This window comes from Bradysia coprophila, chromosome IV (assembly GCF_014529535.1).
Source record: "Bradysia coprophila strain Holo2 chromosome IV, BU_Bcop_v1, whole genome shotgun sequence".
Taxonomy (NCBI): Eukaryota; Metazoa; Arthropoda; class Insecta; order Diptera; family Sciaridae; genus Bradysia; species Bradysia coprophila.
Window position 1 is genome coordinate 7,861,214 of NC_050738.1, and position 22,598 is coordinate 7,883,811.

The 22,598-nt window shown below is 34.3% G+C and overlaps 1 protein-coding gene across 1 annotated transcript; it reads left to right on the top strand.

The window, feature by feature from the left end:
* The first annotated feature begins 101 nt into the window (after positions 1-101).
* On the top strand, positions 102-20,261 carry LOC119066866 (protein cortex). Its single transcript, XM_037169537.1, has 8 exons — positions 102-348; positions 17,926-18,072; positions 18,127-18,394; positions 18,456-18,765; positions 18,924-19,183; positions 19,597-19,749; positions 19,810-19,929; positions 19,993-20,261. The coding sequence occupies exons 1-8, from the start codon at positions 214-216 to the stop codon at positions 20,127-20,129; spliced, it is 1,530 nt and encodes a 509-aa protein (XP_037025432.1). The 5' UTR covers positions 102-213; the 3' UTR covers positions 20,130-20,261.
* Positions 20,262-22,598: the final 2,337 nt, after the last annotated feature.

A 22,598-nucleotide genomic window follows, 5' to 3' on the forward strand; every position in this document is an offset into this window, starting at 1 on the left:
GTATTTCGTCGTCCAATTTCAATTTTGCCTCTGGCGCCCTAGAGTTAAAGTAAAGACGGCACTGATTCTGCTAGTGCCACTTTTCGACGTCATAATTTATTTGTTCAAGTTGGCACACACGTTTTTACTCTCAGTATATTTGCAATCGCAATTAGTTTAGACCGTGTGAAGTGTTTCGTTTATTTAAATTATTGTAGTGAATTTAAGAATAAAATGAGTTCATCTCGACGTACTGGGATTGGTCCAGGTGATCGATCCAAAGACATTACTCGGACCGATAACACCACAATTCAGAAACCGGTCAATTTAAAGAAAAATAGAGATGCATTGCGGAACGAAATTATGAAGGTTAGATCGCTGATTTTTACTTCGAATCTGAGTATTTAAATGAACTGTGAAGCGTGATCAGGATACTGTCAAATTGGTACATGTAGCTTCATTAGCTCCATTGATCTTGATTCAATGAAACCGATGGAGCCCTAAGAATTCTTTTCGTAAACAAATCAATCAACTAACGGCAATTATCTCATGCATATCATGTCATTCATAAAGATGTGATAACGATGCCGCTTGAAGAGACTTCAAGCTGCGATAGTAAACAAAACATACGCATATGAGGGTGTTTCTCGTGTTGTAATCTTTTCTGTTATAGTTATGGACAGTATGAAGGAAAAGTTTTCATTTTATTTAGATTAACTTTTGCAAAAAGATCGAATTGCAATGCAATAAACTACACGACAAACACTGACATTCTGTCTTGGCATATAAGGTATTTATTGTTCCGATATTGAAACTATTGTGCTAAACTTGAGTATTATATTGTATTATGGGTGACGTTGTCGGAGATTTGAAATTATTTTTATCTTCAAAAAGAACGTGATACAATCTTGACAGCCACAAATGCATTTTCATCATATCGTTTTATAGCATTTCAGCGGAGTCATTTTATCGATTTATTTTGTGTGTGTTTAGCGAGGTATTAGAGAAATCTGATATGCTTTCTGTGATGCGATGCCGAATGTGATACAAAATTCATATCTATTCTAATAAATAATGTCGATCGCATAAATTGTAGCGATTCGAATTCAAAAAATATATGAAATCTCTGCCAATTGTTGACAAACTGAGATGAAAGATCGTGTGTAATGAACAATATCACCGATCTTGATCTAATGAAAGGCATAGAAATGTTTGCTACCATAGCAGCTCTGTGAGTGCTGCTATGTTGCGACACATTTGAAAGGTCTGTTGCTTTTGGTTATAGAAAATGCTTAAAATTTAGAAAGACACCTCGTAGCAATGCAAAGCGATCTCAAAACACTGCAAAAGTGATGAAATTTGTTTAAAGAGACAATCTTAAAGCGAATTTTTAGGTGAAGAGGTTACAAGATACGATTAAATCACGGAAATGTTCACAAAATGAACAAAAACTATCGTCCGTCCGGCATGAATAACCTTATGGTCTCACTGAAATGCGGTGAGAAGATGGAGTATTGTTGACGCTATATTCTGCCCCACAACGTATAATCCGTTACATAAATCCCGAGGTAAAAATGAAAAGTCACGTTTTCGTGGGTTTATTAACCTCGGCTTTTTGCCTCAGACCAACAAAATTCACACGAAAACTCTCTTTTTCATCTTTTTATCCCTATTATGTAATAGTATTTTACGGATAAAAAGATGAAAAGTATAGTTTCCGCGTGAATTTTGTTGATCCGAGGCGTAGCCGAGGTCAATAAACACACGAAAACGAGAATTTTTACTTTTATCCCGAGTTATGTAATGGATTCTACATGCTGAGGGCGTCGAAAGGCGTGCTTCAAACATGAAATGTACGGTTTTCGACGCATGTAGCATGTAAAATACTATTACATGACTAGGGATAAAAAGATGAAAAGTAGAGTTTCCACGTGAATTTTGTTGATCCGAGGCGTAGCCGAGGTCAATACACACACTAAAACGAGTTTTAATTTTTATCCCGAGTTTTGTTATGGATTTAACATGCTGAGGGCGTCGAAAGTAGTGCTTGAAACATGAAAAGTACGGTACAAACTATCTCTCTTTGCAACTGTCATTTTGTTTTGGTTTTAAAAAGTGGTGCAACAAATTGATGTATTTGTTTCATCTATAAAAACGTCTCAAGCCATACACGGACCTCGGGGAGAAATTAATGTCCTATAGGACATTCCAACTCGAGCCAATAGTGGCTCTTGTTTCGTTCTGGTCGTAAACTTTCGTTCTTGTTGGAATTTACTGTCTTTATTTAGACATTAGACAAAGTTGTCTTTCATTTCAAGACTAAATGCATTTTCATTGATTTTCACATAAATAAAAACGCATTTCAACAAAATCATTAAATCTGGTACTTCATTTGAGTTGTAGGTGTTGGCTCAACAAAATCTATTACTTCAATATTTTTATTATACATTACTCTTTATAAGATAACAATAGTCAGAGCTTTCTCTTATACTCATCGTCGTTGTCTGTAGCAGATGATTAGCTGTTTCTGAGAAGCTTTTGAATCAAATGTTAAATCTTTTCTTCACCACAAACACAGATCTTCGATATTTGTGCAACTGAATATTTATGTAATCTAACTGAACGTATATAATGCAGAAAAAAATGTCAAACCCACAAAACAGCGGTAGGGAGACGGAAAATGTAACAGCTAAAAGCAATTTGTCATTTCTAAGTCTAAAATTAAATTTTTCCCATTTCAATTTCGAAAATGTTGAAAGATAAATTTGAAAGGATCAATCGGTGTTCTCTTTATAATCCATTCTCTAAACTTGGAAATGAATTTTAAAATTGGCCCTATCGAAATTGTTGTGGTTGTGTTGTGCCATTATTTGGGATTTTCAAGGGCATTACGAATCAAATACAACGTAAATGTCACAGAAAAATCCCAATTGAGCGCAAACAATCAATGTACAAATACAGAAAGCTTTTTAGTGGAAGGGGTGCTGGAAATGAAGAAAATGATGAAAAATATCGACAAAATTTATTAATTAATTTTGATTAAATTACGATTTTGGAGTGTTTTTAATATTTAGAGTACAAGGTGGCAAAATACAGTTGGAAATTTAAGAAGGGTGTCTTAAGTTGATGAATAAATTGATTCAACTCCTGTTCGAGAAACGAAGACCATTTTCGCAATCTTTCCTGTAAAATTGCTAACTCTGTAAGGTACACTCGTAGTTCCTTTTGAAAATAAGCCGCTCCAGCTCACAATTTTTTATGAGCTGATTTAACAAGCATCCAAGCTAATTTCAACCTTTCGGAGAAGAAAGAAGAAGCATCTAAGCATGACCTAATCAAAGAGTTGAGATCATGCCTCTACAGTAGCACCGAAAATCCCCTTCATCGCATTTTGTAATAGATACTTCGGTCACAAGAACGAAAAGTTGAAAAATCGAGTTTTCATGTAAAGTGTTTTGATCCTAGGCGAAGCCGAGGTCAATAACCACCTGAAAATGTGACTTTCATCGTTGAAATGCAACATGTTTTCGTGTGGTTATTGACCTCGACTCCATCTCGGAACAACAAACTTCCCACGAAAACTTGACTTTTCAACTTTTCCGTCATTGTGACGTTAATATCTGTCCCACCATTTCCTACATTTTTTCAAATATATTTTTACAACACAGGCGAGAAAATAGTCATTTTCTAACCTTAGCTGAAACTTCGAGAGGCTTTGTTGTGAAAAATGTTATGTTGACCGAGAAAAAAGTAGGAAATTTCATTTTCTCTGGTTCTTGTTGCCCTCGCTACGCTCTGGTCACAAACAAAACCCTCGAAATGAAATATCTACCTGTTTCCCTTGGTGAACAAAATACTGTTTTTGACCAAGAAAAATCCAGAAAGATGTGGGAGAAAAATCTAAGAAAATTTGGAAAAAAGTTTTTTTCCCAAAAATGATTCCTTACTTTACTTTGATGATACTTTAATAGCTACAGTGGGTTTCAACATTGTTCCCATGCTTGTTCTACTCAGGTAATGCGAATAACTTCAATGAATAACCAACTAACTGGTCCATCACCTATCTTTGAATGTAAAAACGACGGCTTTACTTGTATGCAAATGCTTCATCAGTCGACAGTCAGTTTCATTCAAATAATCAAGTAGTTTTACGGCCGCATAAATTTTATCTAAACTAAACAACAAACACCAAAGTCTATGTTATTCATGTCGACCATTAAGCACACCGTGCGCACAAATATAAAAATCATTTTCCCATGAAATATTAGTGCCACTAGTTAAACGTCTTTAACTGGACGAAATTATATATGATTTTCGTTATGACAGAGAAATCATGTTTTTTTTCTCTCTTCTCCTATTTATTTCTATCAATTCTTTGAAAATTTTATGTGAAACCATAATGTTCAATTGGTAGTAATGGTCGTAAAAGATAGCTTATAAAAAATACGTATGGATCGTATAAATAATGACCAATTACGTGCGTTAAGAGCCATAGCTAATAAATTTTTGGTATAAATCGCTGTTGTCATTAAATCAATATAATAAATAAATTCGTTTTTTTTGTTCTCCTCTCTCAGCTAACTTTTTCGGTTTGATTGCAGCGTATACTATATATAAATACAAATGTGTTTGTACGTATTCCGTCTCTCGGATCAATAAAATAAAAACATAATCGTTAACATTTTCCTTTATTCCTCAATCAAAAATATATGGCACTTCACTTTCGAGAACTGGCTGTTTATTTATTTTTTATTTGTATTTTCAATAAAAAAAAAACACACGACGACCGAAGACGTTATATTGCATGTTGCACACATAAAAATAATCATCGACTATTCTATATGTGAAGCGAAAATTACAGGTAGTTCAATAAAATTAAATTTATCGTTTCGATGTAATAGGAATTTAATAAATAATAATAAGCGCCCGGTGAGGGAAGCTTTTCTATACTGTACCCAGATTAATTACACAGCGAAATTCTTCTATTGCGCACAGAAGAAAGAAAAGAAAAAAATGCGAATTAAAATCGCACCTTCTTTAGACACCAGTGCATGTTCAATATGTTCAGTGAGTTTATACATTTCCCTTGATCATATTCTCAGTAGGATAAGTATTTGAGCAATTGAGCATGCATGTTCTGTATCATTCGGCATATTTTTCACAGATTACCAGCTAACATAACATCAGGTGGTTAATTGCTGTGATGTCGAACTGAAACGCTAATTTATGGGTTGACATTATATTCTTTTGCTTATGAGCGAATTTATGTCATTGTCATTATAAAGGTGTTCTTCCATAAATTACAAATTGAAGCAAAGTTAGTGTGGTATGGTATTGTCGTTTCTGTTTAATTTCCAGTCGTTGCGCGATTACAATATTTATGAATTTGCTTAAAATATTCACTTGGATTGTGTCACTTCAAATATGGTGTGGTGCATCATTACAGTGTTTGTATTGGAATCGTGCGGTGTGGTTGCAGACACTTTTTTTTAAAGACATATAGCGATAGGAAATTAAGCAAGCAACGTTCTTAGGTTCATACTGATGATTTAATAGGATTTGCTTTAAGATTTGGAATAGAAATATGTAAATTTTTACGGTCGATTGGCACGGATCATTTTGTTGTTGCTAATTTCTTTTCACTATTTCTGGCCAATTCGAAATCATCTAGGCCACAATGGTTAGTCAACGAATACCTCTTCTGAAACCAAAAAATAGAAACGGTGGTGGCGAAAGTAGTGTCCTTAACCGGTACATCCGGTATACATTCAAAAATCAGTCTACTCGGTACCTGTTCAACATTTCCATGGTCCACTTCCACAAAACTCGTTCATATTTGTTGGACGTTCCTGCCAAGGCACAATACAGTGTCGATAAGTGATGTTTAATTTCCAACAAGTTGGGACTTAGTAGGCCAGTAGCAATCGAACTCAACTTCTGATCCACAAAATCCCATCCCGATAGAAATGGTTAAAATTAAGTTTTAATTTGGCTCTGCCAAAGTTGTTTCACATCAACAAAATACCTAAATTTTGAGAACTGAATGATGGAGCTCAATGGGTTTCCTATTCGATTTTAGTATTATGGTAGGAAACTCGAATCAATGTTGATTCTAATCAATAACCACGGACAATAGAGGTCAGATCTATAAAAAAAACGTCGCGTCTAAACTACAAGCCCTGTGACGAAATCATGTATGAAAGAAGATCAAAAAGGTCAAGACTTTCCACACACATTTTTCCAGGAATATTAGATTAGACAGGAAGAACATCGAAAATTTATGAATTTTGGTTTTCACCGATACCATGGGGAAGTGATCTTTAATTTCCACCTTAGTAAATAACAACCCACTTTTCGTAGGTCTAGCGTTTTCATCAACTCTAATTTATATTTATTCCTGAATATTGTTATCTTGGCAAAACCATTGCTGTACATGCACTGCACTGCACACATATTCTACTGTTATACATTAATTTTTACTTATCCTAAATTTAACATTACAAATTCTTTCACTTTAGGGCGTGAAAATGACTTTTCGATTGTAAACTCATAATTTAGTGCTTTAAGAAGCAACTCCTCTTCCACCATAAAAAAATATTTCTAAAACAGAAGTACATCATCATCAGCAGCATCGCGTATATAAAATGTTTATGAACCTGTTGTAGGCAGCGTGTTTCATTAATATATACGTATACCTCAGCGATACAAGACAATAGGCGATTCGTTTTATTGTATTGCAGATTTATTATATCTCCGCGCTTAAATAACAACCATATTATGGTCTGATTTTAAATTTATATATTTTTGCGTTGTTGCTGTTAACAACAAAAACCCATGACAAAACACTACATTGGCGCGACACATAACATTGCTTAAACGAGCGACTTTGCACGTTGCCTGTCATTATAACCAGCACATTATGGAATTTATATACGATTTGGAATTACCGATAGGTATACAGAATTGTAGTGTGCGGTCTTTGGTGTAACGTGGAACGAACTGGGTAACCAGTGCTATACAATAGATAATCATTTTATAGCATTTTAAATGACTTTTTTTTGTTCCTATAAAACATATTTTCTTTACGGGAAAAATTTAAAACATAAAGAGAGCTGCGCGCACACAACTTTTTATTTTGCTATTTGAATTTTGCAAGTTGATCATCTTATATAAAATGTATAAGAAAGTCGCTGCTGGATCGAGTTAAAAAGTATAATGCAACTTATGGTCTTAACAAAAAAAAAATTGCATGAATAAGATTACCATCTGCATCGTTACACTTTTTCATAATTTTCATGTTTGTATGTGTCACTGGCTTTTCTATTAAATTCCGTTAAGCCTTAGCTCATATTCCTTTTCGAACAGAATATATAGAGCGATAATGATTAAAAAAACCGATCTTTTACGAATATATTAGCTGCGTCAATTCTATAAAAAAAATAATTGGCAGAAATACTGATTGATAGGAGACACATACTCACTCATAACAGGCTGCTTGTCGTCAAACTGAAACTAAATAATTTATTTTTTATTTAAAAAAAAGTTAATAAAATCAATGAAAAACAACGCGTGTCATATAATTTGCGCAAAGATAAGTGTTGCATTAAAAAACTAGAAAATATTATAAAAATGACAGACCGTTATCAATGCTCCAGAAGAACCCAATGCAATGTCTCTACCAATTTTTTTAGACACACAAATTGCGTTTTCATATGCCGCAACATATGCCTTAAAGGACATAAAAATCGAATTCTTTCCAAAGTTCCTCATGCTACATAGTAATTTATACAACCGAGTGATAAATGTTTTTTTAGGCACTAGATGTGTAAATTGTCACTCGACGCGGTAGGGCGAGTGTGACAATACACATCGTGTGCCTAAAAAATCATTTATCACCGAGTTGTATACAACGTTTACAACGTGTATAGGACTTTCCGTTGCCTTTATTGCGAAAAATGTTTTATACAACTCGATGATAAATTCTCGGTTGTAACTAGTCCCGGTAACCAAAAATATGGAACAGACTTCCCGGTCAATACATTTCTTGCTGATTTTTTCGATTTCCCGGTATCCAGGATACCGCATTATTTCCATGGCTGACCTTCCGTTTATTTGATAAGTTGATCTAGAAATCGTAAAAATATTTCGTTCATCAGCGAACAATTCGTGAGGGAAATGGATAGTTCGAAGGAAATTTGCGAAACCATCACGCTAGCTATCTATGTCAAATCTCATCTCATCTCCTTGTTTTAATCTAGTACTATAGGAAATGGGATGAAATTTGGTGCCGGTTAGATCACTCGTTCCTGATACCTCCAGGAAATGAAGTAAGGTGTAGAAAGTTGTGAAGAAATTCCTAAAATCGACGATAATTCTAAGAAATATAATGAAATTTGACCATTTTAATTGCGCTGCATCAAAGACACAAAAAATGATAATTGAATGACCTCATTATTAAATGTGGAAATGGAAGCTTGAAGGCTTAAACGAAAGTTTGACGAAATTTGTAAAGTTACAGCGCTAAGGAAAACGTTACGAAAATATCTGAAAATTCGTTCTAGCATGATGCATTTAGGGCAAATACGGACGTGCTTGGCTTGTTTTAATTAAGTCAGTAAAAATCTACATAAGAGATTAAAGTATAGCTGTGTTATAAGATTTGTCTACACATTCTAAAATGCCTTTCACCTTGAACTCCACTGGAGATTCTCCAGTACACTACAGTGAACGACATCTCAAATGTCTCACTGTCATTTTTTTCAGAGAATGTCATTGTGAATTTGCAATGACACAATAAAATTCTCAGAAAAATTTGACAGTGAGACATTTGAGATTTGAGACTGTAAGTTGAAGAAATTATATTAAATTACGAAAATATTAAAATAATGGTCTAAGGTGGTTTTCTTAGTCATTTCTGCAGCTCCCTGATATTTTTTTAGAACAGGTTTTTCACAATTTTCTAAAAAATTCTAGAATTTCTAAAAAAATCTAAAATAAATTCTAGAGGCTGTGGAACGTCCTTCAACTTTTTTTTTAAATTGTTTGAAACGTTGTCTAAAAAATAGGCTTTGAGCAAGGGCTGAAACTACGATGCTATTTCAAATCTCAAGTTTTGAATTTGAATGTTATATCTAAAGCGTTATTGCAGGAAACGCGCCTAAATACTTCTAAAATCCGACTTATGAAACCTTCAGTCCTTAAAAGTATTTTAAGATTACAATAAGTCCCGGCACGTAATTTTGTAAATAAAAAAACTTCGCGAAACCTTTTCAAATACTCAGCTTAATTGTTTAAAAAAATATTAAAGCAAAATACCTGACCAAATTCATTCTTACCTTACGAAAAGAAAAGAAAAGAAAAATAAAAGCAGGAAGCTGCGGGAATTTGCTCATAGATAGGCCTCACAGATAAATGGAATTTTTGGCTAATACTTAAAACATATAATTCCAGTCATTGAAAGTGTATTTAAAATTCCACGAATCAATGCTAACTTTTTGCATTATTGTTCTTTGAAGAACGAATTAAGTACAATGACGCTCTTAACGATAAATCGAAAAATTAGAACGAAGTTCTGTGAGATATGAAATCTCAATATTCCCATCTGCGTAACAAGCGCCTTTTGCAATTAAACCAAAAAATTCATTTTATTATACACGCAATTTTTTTCGTTTTAATAATTTAAAATTAAACCTACCAGCTATCAGTCTAAATAAAAAAGACAAAATTTCGATTCTGTGAACAATAATCATTCAAAATCAAAATTATACACAAAAATGCGCGCCAACAATGCGAATTGAATGATTAAAGTGTGCGCATTCCAAACGTTTCAGATGTATGCATTGCACAGTGCTTTTTACGGCAATAAGATAGCCGTGCCTTTTTGCCCACAAATGTTCTGAGTGATATTTTGACCAAAATGTCCGATCAATCTTCACCAAACTTTAGAGAATGAAAGTTCCCCACGACTTTTAACGATATTCCCAAAAAACAAATCAAAAAGTTAATATTTACTATGAAAACGAACTCTCTCAAAAGGGCATTTGGGGTGCTATATAGCACCCCAAATGCCCTTTTGAGAGAGTCCGTACGGGAACAAAAACAAAACTTTTTGAACTTTTTTTGGGGAGTACCGCTAAAAGTCGTGTGGAACTTTCATTCTCTAAAGTTTGGTGAAGATTAATCGGATATTTTGGTCAAAATATCACTGAGAACATTTGTGGGCAAAAAGGCACGGCTATCTTATTGCCGTAGAAAGCACTGTGCAATGCATACATCTGAAACGTTTGGAGTGCGCACACTTTAATCATTCAATTCGCATTGTTGGCGCACATTTTTGTGTATAATTTTGATTTTGATGATTATTGTTCACAGAATCGAAATTTTGTCTTTTTTATTTAGACTGGTAGCTGGTAGGTTTAATTTTAAATTATCAAAACGAAAAAAATTGCGTGATAGGCTCGTATAATAAAATGAATTTTTTGGTTTAATTGCAAAAGGCGCTTGTTACGCAGATGGGAATATTGAGATTTCATATCTCACAGAACTTCGTTCTAATTTTTCGATTTATCGTTAAGAGCGTCATTGTACTTAATTCGTTCTTCAAAGAACAATAATGCAAAAAGTTAGCATTGATTCGTGGAATTTTAAATACACTTTCAATGACTGGAATTATATGTTTTAAGTATTAGCCAAAAATTCCATTTATCTGTGAGGCCTATCTATGAGCAAATTCCCGCAGCTTCCAGCGAGAGAGGTCGAACAAAAAAAAAAGACAATCTCATTTGTGGCGCTTGTAAGGTATTCAATTGTTGCGTATCTATGGGTAAATGCAAAGGAAAAACAACTTGCTTGTTTTCTGAACGTAATCAGTAACTTAAACACTTTGAATAAAATATTGTAGGCGTAGGTCGCTGCAAAGACCATACAGCTTTTAAATATACGAATGACTTTTGAATAAACATTCTTTATCACACTGATGTTATTTCCTAGTCGGTTCAGCAACATCGATATATAATATATTGTTATTGTGGATTGCCGTCTTTGTGGTGTTCTCCGACAAAGTCCAGAGCGTTTAATCTAAATTGTTAGAATTTCTATATTGATATTTGTAGCAGTTTCTCAGTAAAGTATCCACTAGTGTAGACTAATGCGTGCGATAAAATTCTCTCGACCGCAAACATACAGCGATGTCAATTGTGAAGTTATGTGAACGTTTACCTTTATGCCAGTATTATTTTGCCAGTAAAGATAGAGCCAGATGAAATATATATTTGTTGGTGATAATAGAAATGGCACGAATTATCCAATTAACAGAGCCATGACCTCATTTTCAAGCAGATTGTAGAGTTGTGTTTATACAGCGCTATCATGCTCGTATACATCATTTGTCAATGCACCCTTTCAGTGTCGTTTAAAAGGATGACATTATCTATTCGCATAACGGAACTTTATTTGAACAGACATTAGAGAGCGTTCACAGTTTATTTACTTTGGTGTCACACATACACACACAAACCATTTATTTAAAACGACAAGATGAATCGAAAGTTTATAAACTTCGTGCCGCATACGACAGGATATGTATTGAATGCGATGCCATCAGTTATTTCAATAACTCGAGTCTCGAGATTTATAAGCAATATCACTAATAAGGTGAAATATGTCTCAAAACCCTGAGTTAAATCACATCGTGAATATATCATCATACTGAATTATGCATCGTCATAGTCTTGGGATGGAATTCAATACGATTGACTGAATTAAGTTGGAGGACCTTTTGTTAGTTTTTATTCGATTTAATGATGTGGTTTGTTGGTCATAATTGTTCTGCATAATATTCTCAGATTTATTAGTAAATATGGAATGGTCATTTTGAACAGAAAATGCCATTCATAGCACAAACATTCATACTCTTCTATGAATAAACAATTTTGCGTGGAACGCTGTAATCAGGCTATATTAATCGAATATTCTCTAACTCGATTCATAGATTTCTTAAGTGCTATCGTGAGTTTTCAGTCAACCGTTTGATTTTTATGAAGAAAAAAAATAAAACAGCAAAAGCAGCTTCATTATCTGAAACCGGACTCTGAAGCATTCTACTAATAATGAGCTATAACACATTATATTCAGCGTCACTATTAATACATATCATGAAAGTCTTGAAATGCATTCAAACATCGACAGGTCCGGAACTCAATTAGCAGTCAATGTGTAGTAGAGACAATGATGCTTTCGAATAACTTTGTTACGTACATGGCTTGCTTTTATATGCAAACCTGTACTGACTATGCAGACATTCTACTATGATAGTATCTCACTTTGTTTTAGCAATACAAAATAGATTACTGTAAAGCATTCAGTATGCAGGCCATGGAAATCCGAAGAAATCATGGTGGTTAATGAATGTCGGCTTCACGATGCTTTAATACTACAGATTATAATGTACGAAAAATTCTCCGAATTTTGCACAATAACATTGAAATTTCGAAGATAATTTGAAGAATTTCCACAAATCATAGTGGTTATTAAACGCAGGCTTTACATTGTTTTGATGCTGCAGTCTCTATAATGAAAGACAAATTCTTCGACATTCCACAAATCAAGGTGGTTATGTGTGGTTTACATAAGCTTACTTCGCGTCACAGGTTATCAGCTCTGATAAATCTAATTCGCATAGACAAATTGGTTTCGATCTCGATAAACTTGAGTCTTACCCTCAAAGGGAGGTATGGTCATATGCAATCGGGGTTTATTTTAGAGAATTTTAATTCTGAAAAATTCTCAGACTTTTTCGGATATTTTTCCGAATTTTTCCGAATTAAAATCTAAAATAAGCCCTGGATGCAACGAAAGTATAAAACGCTAGGAAGACATAAAAATTTGATTCGCACACTCAAACGCACTCATTTCAATATTATTTTGACATAAATTATGAATAAGTTTAAGATGAGCTAGCCATACATACTCTGTACTTTCATTGACCGAAGGTCTTCTAATAGTATTTCAACATAAACAATGAGTTCCTTTAAAATGAATTGGCCGATTGGTCATACCCAGTCATCAACTTGCATTTGATTTTCGGCGGGTTATTCGTAGAGTTAAGTTTATTGAAACTGTCAGGTGATCTGACGGGAATCCAGCTATTATATTGCTTTAAAACTGTTGTTTATAATGCTACAAGCTGAAGTTCCAAACAGTCCTTTTAAACTAATATATGCCCATTGTTCACGCCATTCCATAAACAAATTGCTTTCGATTTTCCAGCTCGGAAATCATTCTGATTGTAGAATCATTCATATCGGATTAGTTCAATTTATTACTCATAAACGGCATGCATGAATTCATATTCCTCTGCCATAGCGAGCAATTCGCTGTTGTACCAACAAAAATTGGCAAAATTAATCGATTGCCGTTAGAACGTTCGCCCATTTTGATATTTTAATGAAGCCCTCTCTGCACGCATCACATTATGTCGAAAGCAATAAAATCGTAGCATGATCTCCAAGCATGAATAATATTCTCTAAACTCAATATTGTGCAATTTATGACACAACATATGATCGTGAAATTCAATTTTAGAAATATATTAATGTTTCATTTAGCATTTAGGTGACACCTTACAGCCATTGTTTGATATGCATGACATTGATGTATTGGTTATAGTTATAGCAACGACGGCATGTCTAGTCAAATTATCTTTTCAGTTCTCGCAACAGACATATCGTCGCCGAACTGCTACATATAATATTCGAAACGCTTTTCACTTATATGGCGAATTCTATATACCAATCGACAAAATGTAACGTGGTAACGGCAATAACACTCTCTAAAATCGAAATGGTGTATACCGATGTACCATTTTGAGAGAATTTTGTTTTTATCAAGTTGATTTTACATATGATCACCTTATGGTGTAGCGTTTAAATTAAATTAATTATGCTATACCATACCATACCATCTCGATGCGATGGTTTTCCTTCGCCAATACTCGCAATTTCAATAAGGCTTTCTTAATTTAACTTGAATTAAATTAATTTTTTCCACAAAATAAATTTATTTAGATTATCTAATTAATAATCTAGTAATTTTTCGATAGGGATTGTAGCGTCTGTAACAACATGGTTCACAATAGAATTACCGATATAATGAATGTGAATGTATCAAGGCATTTCTGCGTCACTAAGAATACTGCGGGCTTGTGATCGAGCAATTATTTCAAATTCTATTTTATCTCTCCAAAATCAACCGAAACTTGTAATTCCTTTACATCCAACCATAATAACCATAATCTTGTTGGAACGTCATCTTTACGTTTCTAATGATTAAGTCAAACAAAACCGCAGGCAGCATATATCTGCACCGACTCACGCCTGCATATGGAAAGCCATTAATTTTGTAAGATATGTGTTCGCCTAAAAGATAATTTGCAATTTGATTTATATCCTGTCATTTGTAACTATTAGACATTTTATACGCAGACAATATTGTGTACGGTTTTTAATATCAATAATTGATGTCAAACATTGTTTCACATTTCATTATGATAATGTTATTCGACAGCCATTAGACATTTTACTTAAAGTTGATACATTTATATAAAGCGATGGAAATACGGCTACATAGTTGTATGATAATCTAATATGAAAGCAAGATATTAATGTCTATATAAAACATGAGATACTTGTCGCTAAACTACATTTCCAGAGTACAATTTTTCAAAGGGAAATTAATAGATGTTTCTTCGTTAAAAATTGACTGATGAAATGACTTGAATCCATCAATCCATCTTACATGCATGAAATGGAGACACGTTGTTAACAATGTAAGGCTGAGCAATCGAAAGCCGATGATACATAGGGGAATAAATTGAAAATCGTTACGGCACTTAGAGCTTTGTAGACGCGTTGGCAAGTTTAAATGATTCAGCGACCAAGATTGAATACATGAATCAACAATTGCCAAATTGCGTAGGTCAGCAGTGCGATTAAGTGGATAATATCAATGATGGTTTCAATAGCTCGGAACAGGTCGGGTTTGACGTTTGACGTGACCCTAACCTAAAATCATGTGACCTGAAAAGTTCATATTGTTTAAGAATGTTCTGAACCTGGCCTGATTTATCGTTGACCTGATCTGACCTGAGTTAAATTTGAATTTTTTTCCCGCCCAATTTAGAATTTTTTTCATTAAAAATCAAATAACCTGTCAGGGCAGGGCGGATTAGGGTATTTTATTTAAGATCGAATCAGGTTTCAGGTTAGGTCAAGGATAAAAATTCAGGTTCAGGTGTACTCAGGTTTCAGGTTTTTCAGTTCAGGTTTCGAGTTAGGTTTAAGGTTTGTCAGGTCCGGTTTCAGATTGATCTGACCCGTACCGAGCTTTAGTTCAACTGTATGTCGAAGAAAAAACGAAGAATCAAACGTGATCTGAATGTCCGTTTGTACACTTGAAGCGTATATTGAATGAATCCATTGATCATTTCGACGGTTGGGCTCAACCAACTCGTAATTAATATACTCGCATCATAGCTTATCTGAGACGTTTTACATCGGTTATTTAAAGGCTGACAGCTTTTAATACAATAATTAAAAATAATGATGAAAATATGTCAAATAAATCATAATGAAGATTACTCGGTATCATATTTTAATCAGACTCGATACATAGCCAATATCGATGGTATAATATATATGTTTATGTATAAACAACTTACCAATAGTTGCATTCATAAGACGATGGTATATATAAGATGTGTAGGCAATTTATCATCATTTCGTCTTTTTTTGCTGCCATTACATTTATGTCGATGGGTTTGTCAGACTGTCCAAGAATAATCGGTGTAGTTTATGCTACGAATATTTTCAATTAATTTTCAAGTAATCAATTCTAATAAAATAATGTCTTGCGTCTACTCATGTCAGTTCAGTTTAGTTTAGTTACCGAACCAAAGCTCTTGAAGATTTCAATGTTTCAATACCATTGCAACATGTATAGAGCTTTCCGAAACAGCATTCTTAGACTGATTCCCCTTTACATTCTCACCTATCACCTATGTATTCATCATGGAAATTATTCTCCCAGTCCAAGCCTTTTTCACGTCAATTTTCGGGCACCTTATCTTTCAGCTTTGCTAATAATTTGATGTTTGCGATGGTATGTTTTCTGAGGAACAAAGGAACATCCATAGTCGATTTTACCTGCAAAAGCATTTAAAATACACAACTTCTGCATTAAAGTTGTTGCATGCATTCAAGAATCATTTCGTAGAAGTTTTTGATTGGTTCGCAAAAGTGTACCAAAAGAAAAACATGGAAAACTGTAACTTGCATTGGTAGCCCACAACCAGCAGAGTTAAAGTCTGAGTCAATAACATGCTTGAGGGGTCATTGATTGAAGTTATCTTAGATGTTACATCTCTCGCCGCACCCTATATCGAAGTCTTCCATAAAGTTTTATATTTTTAACTAAATTTGTGATGAGATTTTGATTGATCTATTTTTGATACAACAGTTCTTCCTTATACCGTGTTGTTACATATAGTACTCCTAAAATAATCTATTTAAAACTGTAGATCGACCTGTCAACTTTCCAACATTTAACGAACATCATTAATTCGAATGATATTTCGTTTCAGCTTTTGAAACAATAAATGCGAATGTAAATATTAAAGAAACATAAAAATTAAAATTATTTTTTAGAAATTAGTAAAAATTTGAGGATAGAAACTTGTATCTTTGAAAAACATATCTACACAATGGGTGGTCGACTATCGTTTCAGTTCGTGATTTAGTGAAGCGGTAAGCTTTTACTCTTTACCAATTGTCATGAAGACAATACACGATTATCATTTCAATTTAATGAATTATTTGGTAAGGTCCTCAAATGCATTGTACCTAACTCTTAGCTTTAAGAAATTATACGTGATATCGCAGTGAAGCAAGATTACCTATAAATCGTAAGTTATAAGTCGACTTAGATGCTATGATACATTTTGTACAGCTTTTCGCCTAGCATGTACCTTTATTCTCTATGTTTTGTAGAATTATCCTTTTACTGAGTTCTACTGAAATCAATTTTGCGAAACAGAGTTTCAATATTTAGCTTAAAATTTCCATCAATAATCCCTTCATTCATAAATTACGTAAAGCTTTCGCAGTGCTGTCATCAATATTAAATCTTAAAGAACTGGAGAAATAGGAAATTGTTCTAATTTCACCGAGCGCGTATTCCTCGCGTATTACGTAATTTATGAATGATAGCAACGCAAATAGAGTACTATTTTGTATGAAAACTTCTTCCACATTTTTTACTGTGCGAAAATTTGTTCGATACACTGTCCCGTTTCAGTACTCTACTTAGTGTACCACTCATGCTTGAAGTGCTCTGATGATAGCTAATAGCTTCCATAACGACAGATTTAGATGGGGTGGCTCAGTGGTTACGAACTAGGCTTCCAGAAAAATGATCCGGGTTTGAATCCCGTGTCAGACAATTCCACATGGAATTTTTCTAGCGATTATATCGCATTACTAACATCATAAGGTTCACTCAAGCTTCTTAATTTGGTTAGTTGCAGTGTGTTTGGTGGCTACAACGATGTACACACTGAATGATACGTATGACGTAACCTAAATACGATGTGTGCGTAATATCTAGCCTACATTTAAGCGAGATATCAATTAAGAACCTAACATTCCTCAGAGAGTATTTGCATACTTCGAGGCGTGATTCGAAAGTCACGTTAAGCCGGTTGTCCAGACTGTACTTGTTATTGGCTGTAAAGGGATCCTAGTGAGGCCTCTAAACGGACAACTCAAATCGATACCGCGACGCATGTTACAGTACCGGAAGTCATTTTAGGAACTATCAAAAGATTTTTAATTTACTTTGAGACTATTCCCTGGCATTGCACACGATTCTAACATTCTTATGTCATTATTTCAGGTCTCTCAACTGCTATCATTTATACCAAATAGTTACGGAGATCGATACATTTCGCGACGATATAACAAGTACGATCCACAACAGAATTTCGTTCGTCCGGTATTAATGAATGGCTTCGATAAATGTGACGACGATTTTGTCCAAGTGGTAATTCGGTTGTTCACTAAATGATACAAAAGTCTCAATTGAAAATATTTGCAGAAATATGACGATGGATTCTGGCGTCCATATGCACTACGAGAGTCACTAAAAACAAGCATCAAAATGTCGAAAGAAACCGTTTTACATTTCCATGATTATCTGACGAAAGACTTTTTAAATAAGAGTCTTGATCGTCGCTTTGCTTCCTGTCAGAACACCGAAATGACCGCGAACAAACAGAAATTTGATTGGCCTTGTTTACCCAGACGTAGAGCGATTGCAGCAACAGAAATATCTCATGTTCTATCAAATTATTGTTTTTATTCTGGTAAGATAGGGTCAAGTTTTACATGTCTTATAAATGGAAACTTAAACTTATTTTCTCCTAGATTTAAGCGTTATAACTTGGTCAAGAGCTGGTAAGATGACGGCATCGTTTGGAGAAGACTTGGTGATATGGATACCGAAAGGAAAATCTTCCATCACATACGAGTTGAAAGGAATTACTTGTCTCGCGTACAATTTCGACGGAAAGTACTTAGCTGTCGGAACAAAATTGGAAGAGAAGTTACCACAAATCCAAATATGGGACCTTTCCAGCGATTCGGTTGGAGTCTTTATAACTTCATGGAAATATAGTCGTCGTAAAGATGAAGTTCGGTCTGTGATTTGGGATCCAAAAAATTCCTTTATTGTCAGGTCAGTTGAATGCTTTTTCGGGCGCTTTAGAACATTTTCGTTTATATTTCCCAAGAGCTTGAAGAGGTTCCTCGACAATCGATTACTATCGACACTTCTATAGGTTTATAAGTCTTCTAGTCGTTTGGTCTAAATAATTTTTTTCAACTCGTTTTCAGTGGCACGTTATCCGGAAATGTCTATGTTCATAATTGCAGTATTTCGCTGAGAATCCTCAAGACACTGGTCTGTGCAAAACTTTGCATTAATACTGTACAGATATCAGCGAATCAGATGTTTCTGTCGGCAGCCGATAAAGGTGGAAATGTCTTTGTGTGGAATATGCAGACATACGAATCTGTATTTAAATGGAGCGAAAAGGGCGTTAATCGAGCTTTGATAGCCTGGCATCCATGGAAGGAGACTTATTTGATAATCGGTAAGTTAAGCCTTTTCAATTCGATAAACTTGAAGAATAGTTACGAATGCAGGATGGATGGTTTGTATTGGCTATCAGTTCTTGGTTAGGTTAAATCAAATGTGAATTAAACAATTTTTCTTTGCAGTGAAAAACTTTCGAAAATCTATTACTTCTTTTGATCAAAGTAACGTCTTGCAATTCATGCACTCTTTTACTTCATTAGTTTTAACAAAGACTTTACAATATATGAAGGCACTAGTTGATGTTTATCGCTTATTTTCGTAGTCGTTGTCGACAACAGATGACTAAAATGTTTGGTGTCATCTATCGAAAGGGTTTTTCCTTATGATGGCAATCAACCTAATTTTTAGCGAGTCATTCAGAAAGAAGTCCCATCATCACTCTCTCTCATTTTCAACCTATATTCACAGCTACACGACTTCCGGCAAGTATTCGCTTAATCGATGTAAGAGCCCATGAAATGATAGCGCACTACAACCGAACAGATGAGCTATGCCGAATCGATGCTATTACATTCAGTCCGAGATCTGCTGAACTGGTGGTCAGCGTCACAATATTCGATGGTATGCTGTCCAGTATAAATGCTAACCGATTTCATTCTAAAATTAAAATTTCATGACAAGATGCGGAAACATCCTATGAAATACTGGTTCTTGCCTCATTGGATCGAGTTGTTGATTTGCTGAGCATTCATGATGGCTGTGTTAAGTGTTTGCTATGGAATGCGGATGGCAGTATGTTAGGTAGACAGTGGTGTTGTTCAATTAACTAAATTATTCGAAACTGAAAATTTTAATTAATTTCAGCCACTGCTGGCAATGATAATATGCTGAACGTTTGGAATTTCTTTGGGCATTCGAAATTCGGTCCGGTGAAATCGAATCCGAAGCAAAACTATGTCAACTCTAAATTTATGCTCGGCAATCCTTCAATGCTGCGCTAAGAATTGTGTTCATTCCTTCGGTTAATTTTGTGATTATTTCAAATCTTTTTATCTTTGCGATCATTTTTATTATTTTATTTATTTGAGATTGTGTATATCGAGGTGCATTATAAAATTTAAATTGAGTCAAAATAAGTGTTGCTTTCATTCGGTGTGTTCCGCTCTACGTACCATCCCTACCCACCAAGCATTTTCTTTTATTTCCATTTCCATATGTGTGTTCACATTCATTCAAATGGCGTTCTCTTCAGCCGATACAGAAAAAGGTAAATTGTAATTTTGTTAGAGAAAGCGACCGATAAATTTTCATTGTGTATTGATGGCGATGACAAACAATTTTTTTTTTCCTTTTTTTTCGAAAATCATTGGATTTGAGCCCGATGGCAAAGCCATTACGACAACTTTATTTAAACTGTATTTTCGCAAGAATAACACAAAACCGAACCATAAATTTCAGTTTTCGCATACATCATACATTATTCTAACAATGGAGAGAGAGAGCATTCCAAAACTTATATTGCTTTATAATATAGAAGCTTTAATGTCTCTGAAACCTCTCAACGTTGCGAAAACGTTAATTCTATTGAATGGAATGAATTTCAAACAGTTGCAGAAACTTTAACGTTATACTATTTAGAACACCTTTCAAAAGCCTGACTTTTTGCACTGGCTACAATGTGTAGTGTATTGTTATATACAACAAAAAAAAGCTGGGTGCTATACCTGGGTTACTCTTTTTTTTGTGTATAAAGGTACGGTAAACAATTCAGAGTTCGTTTTTCTCATTTTGTGTATAGCGAAATAATTGCTCAGATTTAACGAGAACTAAGCAAACTCTTATGTACAGTGAACATATCTATCTATCTATAATACACACAAATCTATTCCATGCAGACCAATGCGTATTTTCATGGTAGTGAATAAGCATTTAATCCAACAAAAGTAAACTAATGAACACAAGTCCGATTTGATTTAACTCAAAAGAAGAAGTAAAATTTGTTTTATTCATTAACTTCTAGAATGGCAACCAGCTGCCGAGAAAACACGAAAAAAAAGGTAAAAACTTTTATCATGTTATGTTTTATATAGTGTACACATTGTATAACTATCACAGGAATTCAATAAAATGATCCACAACAAATGTTGTTTTATATTTTCTGTTGTTTTTGTTGGCGTCGATAAATTTTATTTTTTTTTCGGTCGGTTCAGTGTTCTTAAAACAAAATCATGGCTTTGAAGTGGAGACCTAGGAGAAAGATTTGCGTTCTGAAATGAGATGATATATATTAAATAACATTAAAACCAATTTTTTCCTCTTTAGTTTTCCAGTAAACTTTATACACAGCTCTTGAATATATCCAACAACTAAACATAACACGCGATCTTTCAAGTATTTAGTATTTCAACGTTTGGTTTTCCTATTTTTTTTTTATTCGTCTTTTTCTTCAGGTGGTACGCGATGATAATGTATGGTGGTTTTGCACAAAATAAATATTCGCTTTGTTATATTATGAACGAAATCACATTTGATATATATGTATTCTGCATCGTCGTCGTGAGCGAATATGAGCTAAATGTGTACGAGAACGTACTAATATAAATTAATGATAAACACACTTCTTTATTACACGCTCGTATTTTGCCATCAACAAACGGAAAGAATTCATGTTACAGCGAATACACTTTATGATGGATGACAAAGACGATATAAATTAGTTGGAATGCAATTTTTGTCAGGTGATGACAATTTGTTTGGCTCCCGTTTCACAAAACTACCGTTTTAAATCTAGATCTGACGAACTACAGAAAAACTGTATGAAAGTTGCCAAGTGGCCTACGTTCTGCTAGACACTGTAGCCTAAATAGCCTCTAAGCCTCTATACAAACAAACACCACTCTCCCCGAAGACAGTGGTGTTTGTTTGTATAGAGGCTGTTTACTGTACCCTAGAGTGATATGGATTTATGCAAAGTAAGAAGTATGAGAATAGTGCAAAGTGAATTCAAATAGGTTAGAGAAAGATTCGAAGTTTTACTTCTAATGCCAGATTGCTTTTCTCAATTCTTCTACTTTCGCGAACGCAGATTATCATTCTCCGATTCCGACTTCACTATACCCAGCGAAGGTCGTCTTTCAATCGATATGCCATTACGCTTGGACCAACCAAGTAAATGGTAAATGACAGTCACACAACGAGCTGACCCTTAATTGATATACAGCTCGACTAACTACGACATATGAATATATGTTCAAGCTTTACATCCAAAAGATCTCCGTATGGTATATAGATTAGCCATTTTTTTGTTTAAAATTCCTTATCCAATCTCCTGGGAGATTCACCTACTATACAAGAAATTTATAACTCTGTGGTCGGTATGCGTCCACCAGTTGCGATGTTAGTGGTAAACAAACTTAAAATAATACTACTTTTCCTCTGCTGATAAGAAATGGACTGTGTAAGGCAATTTC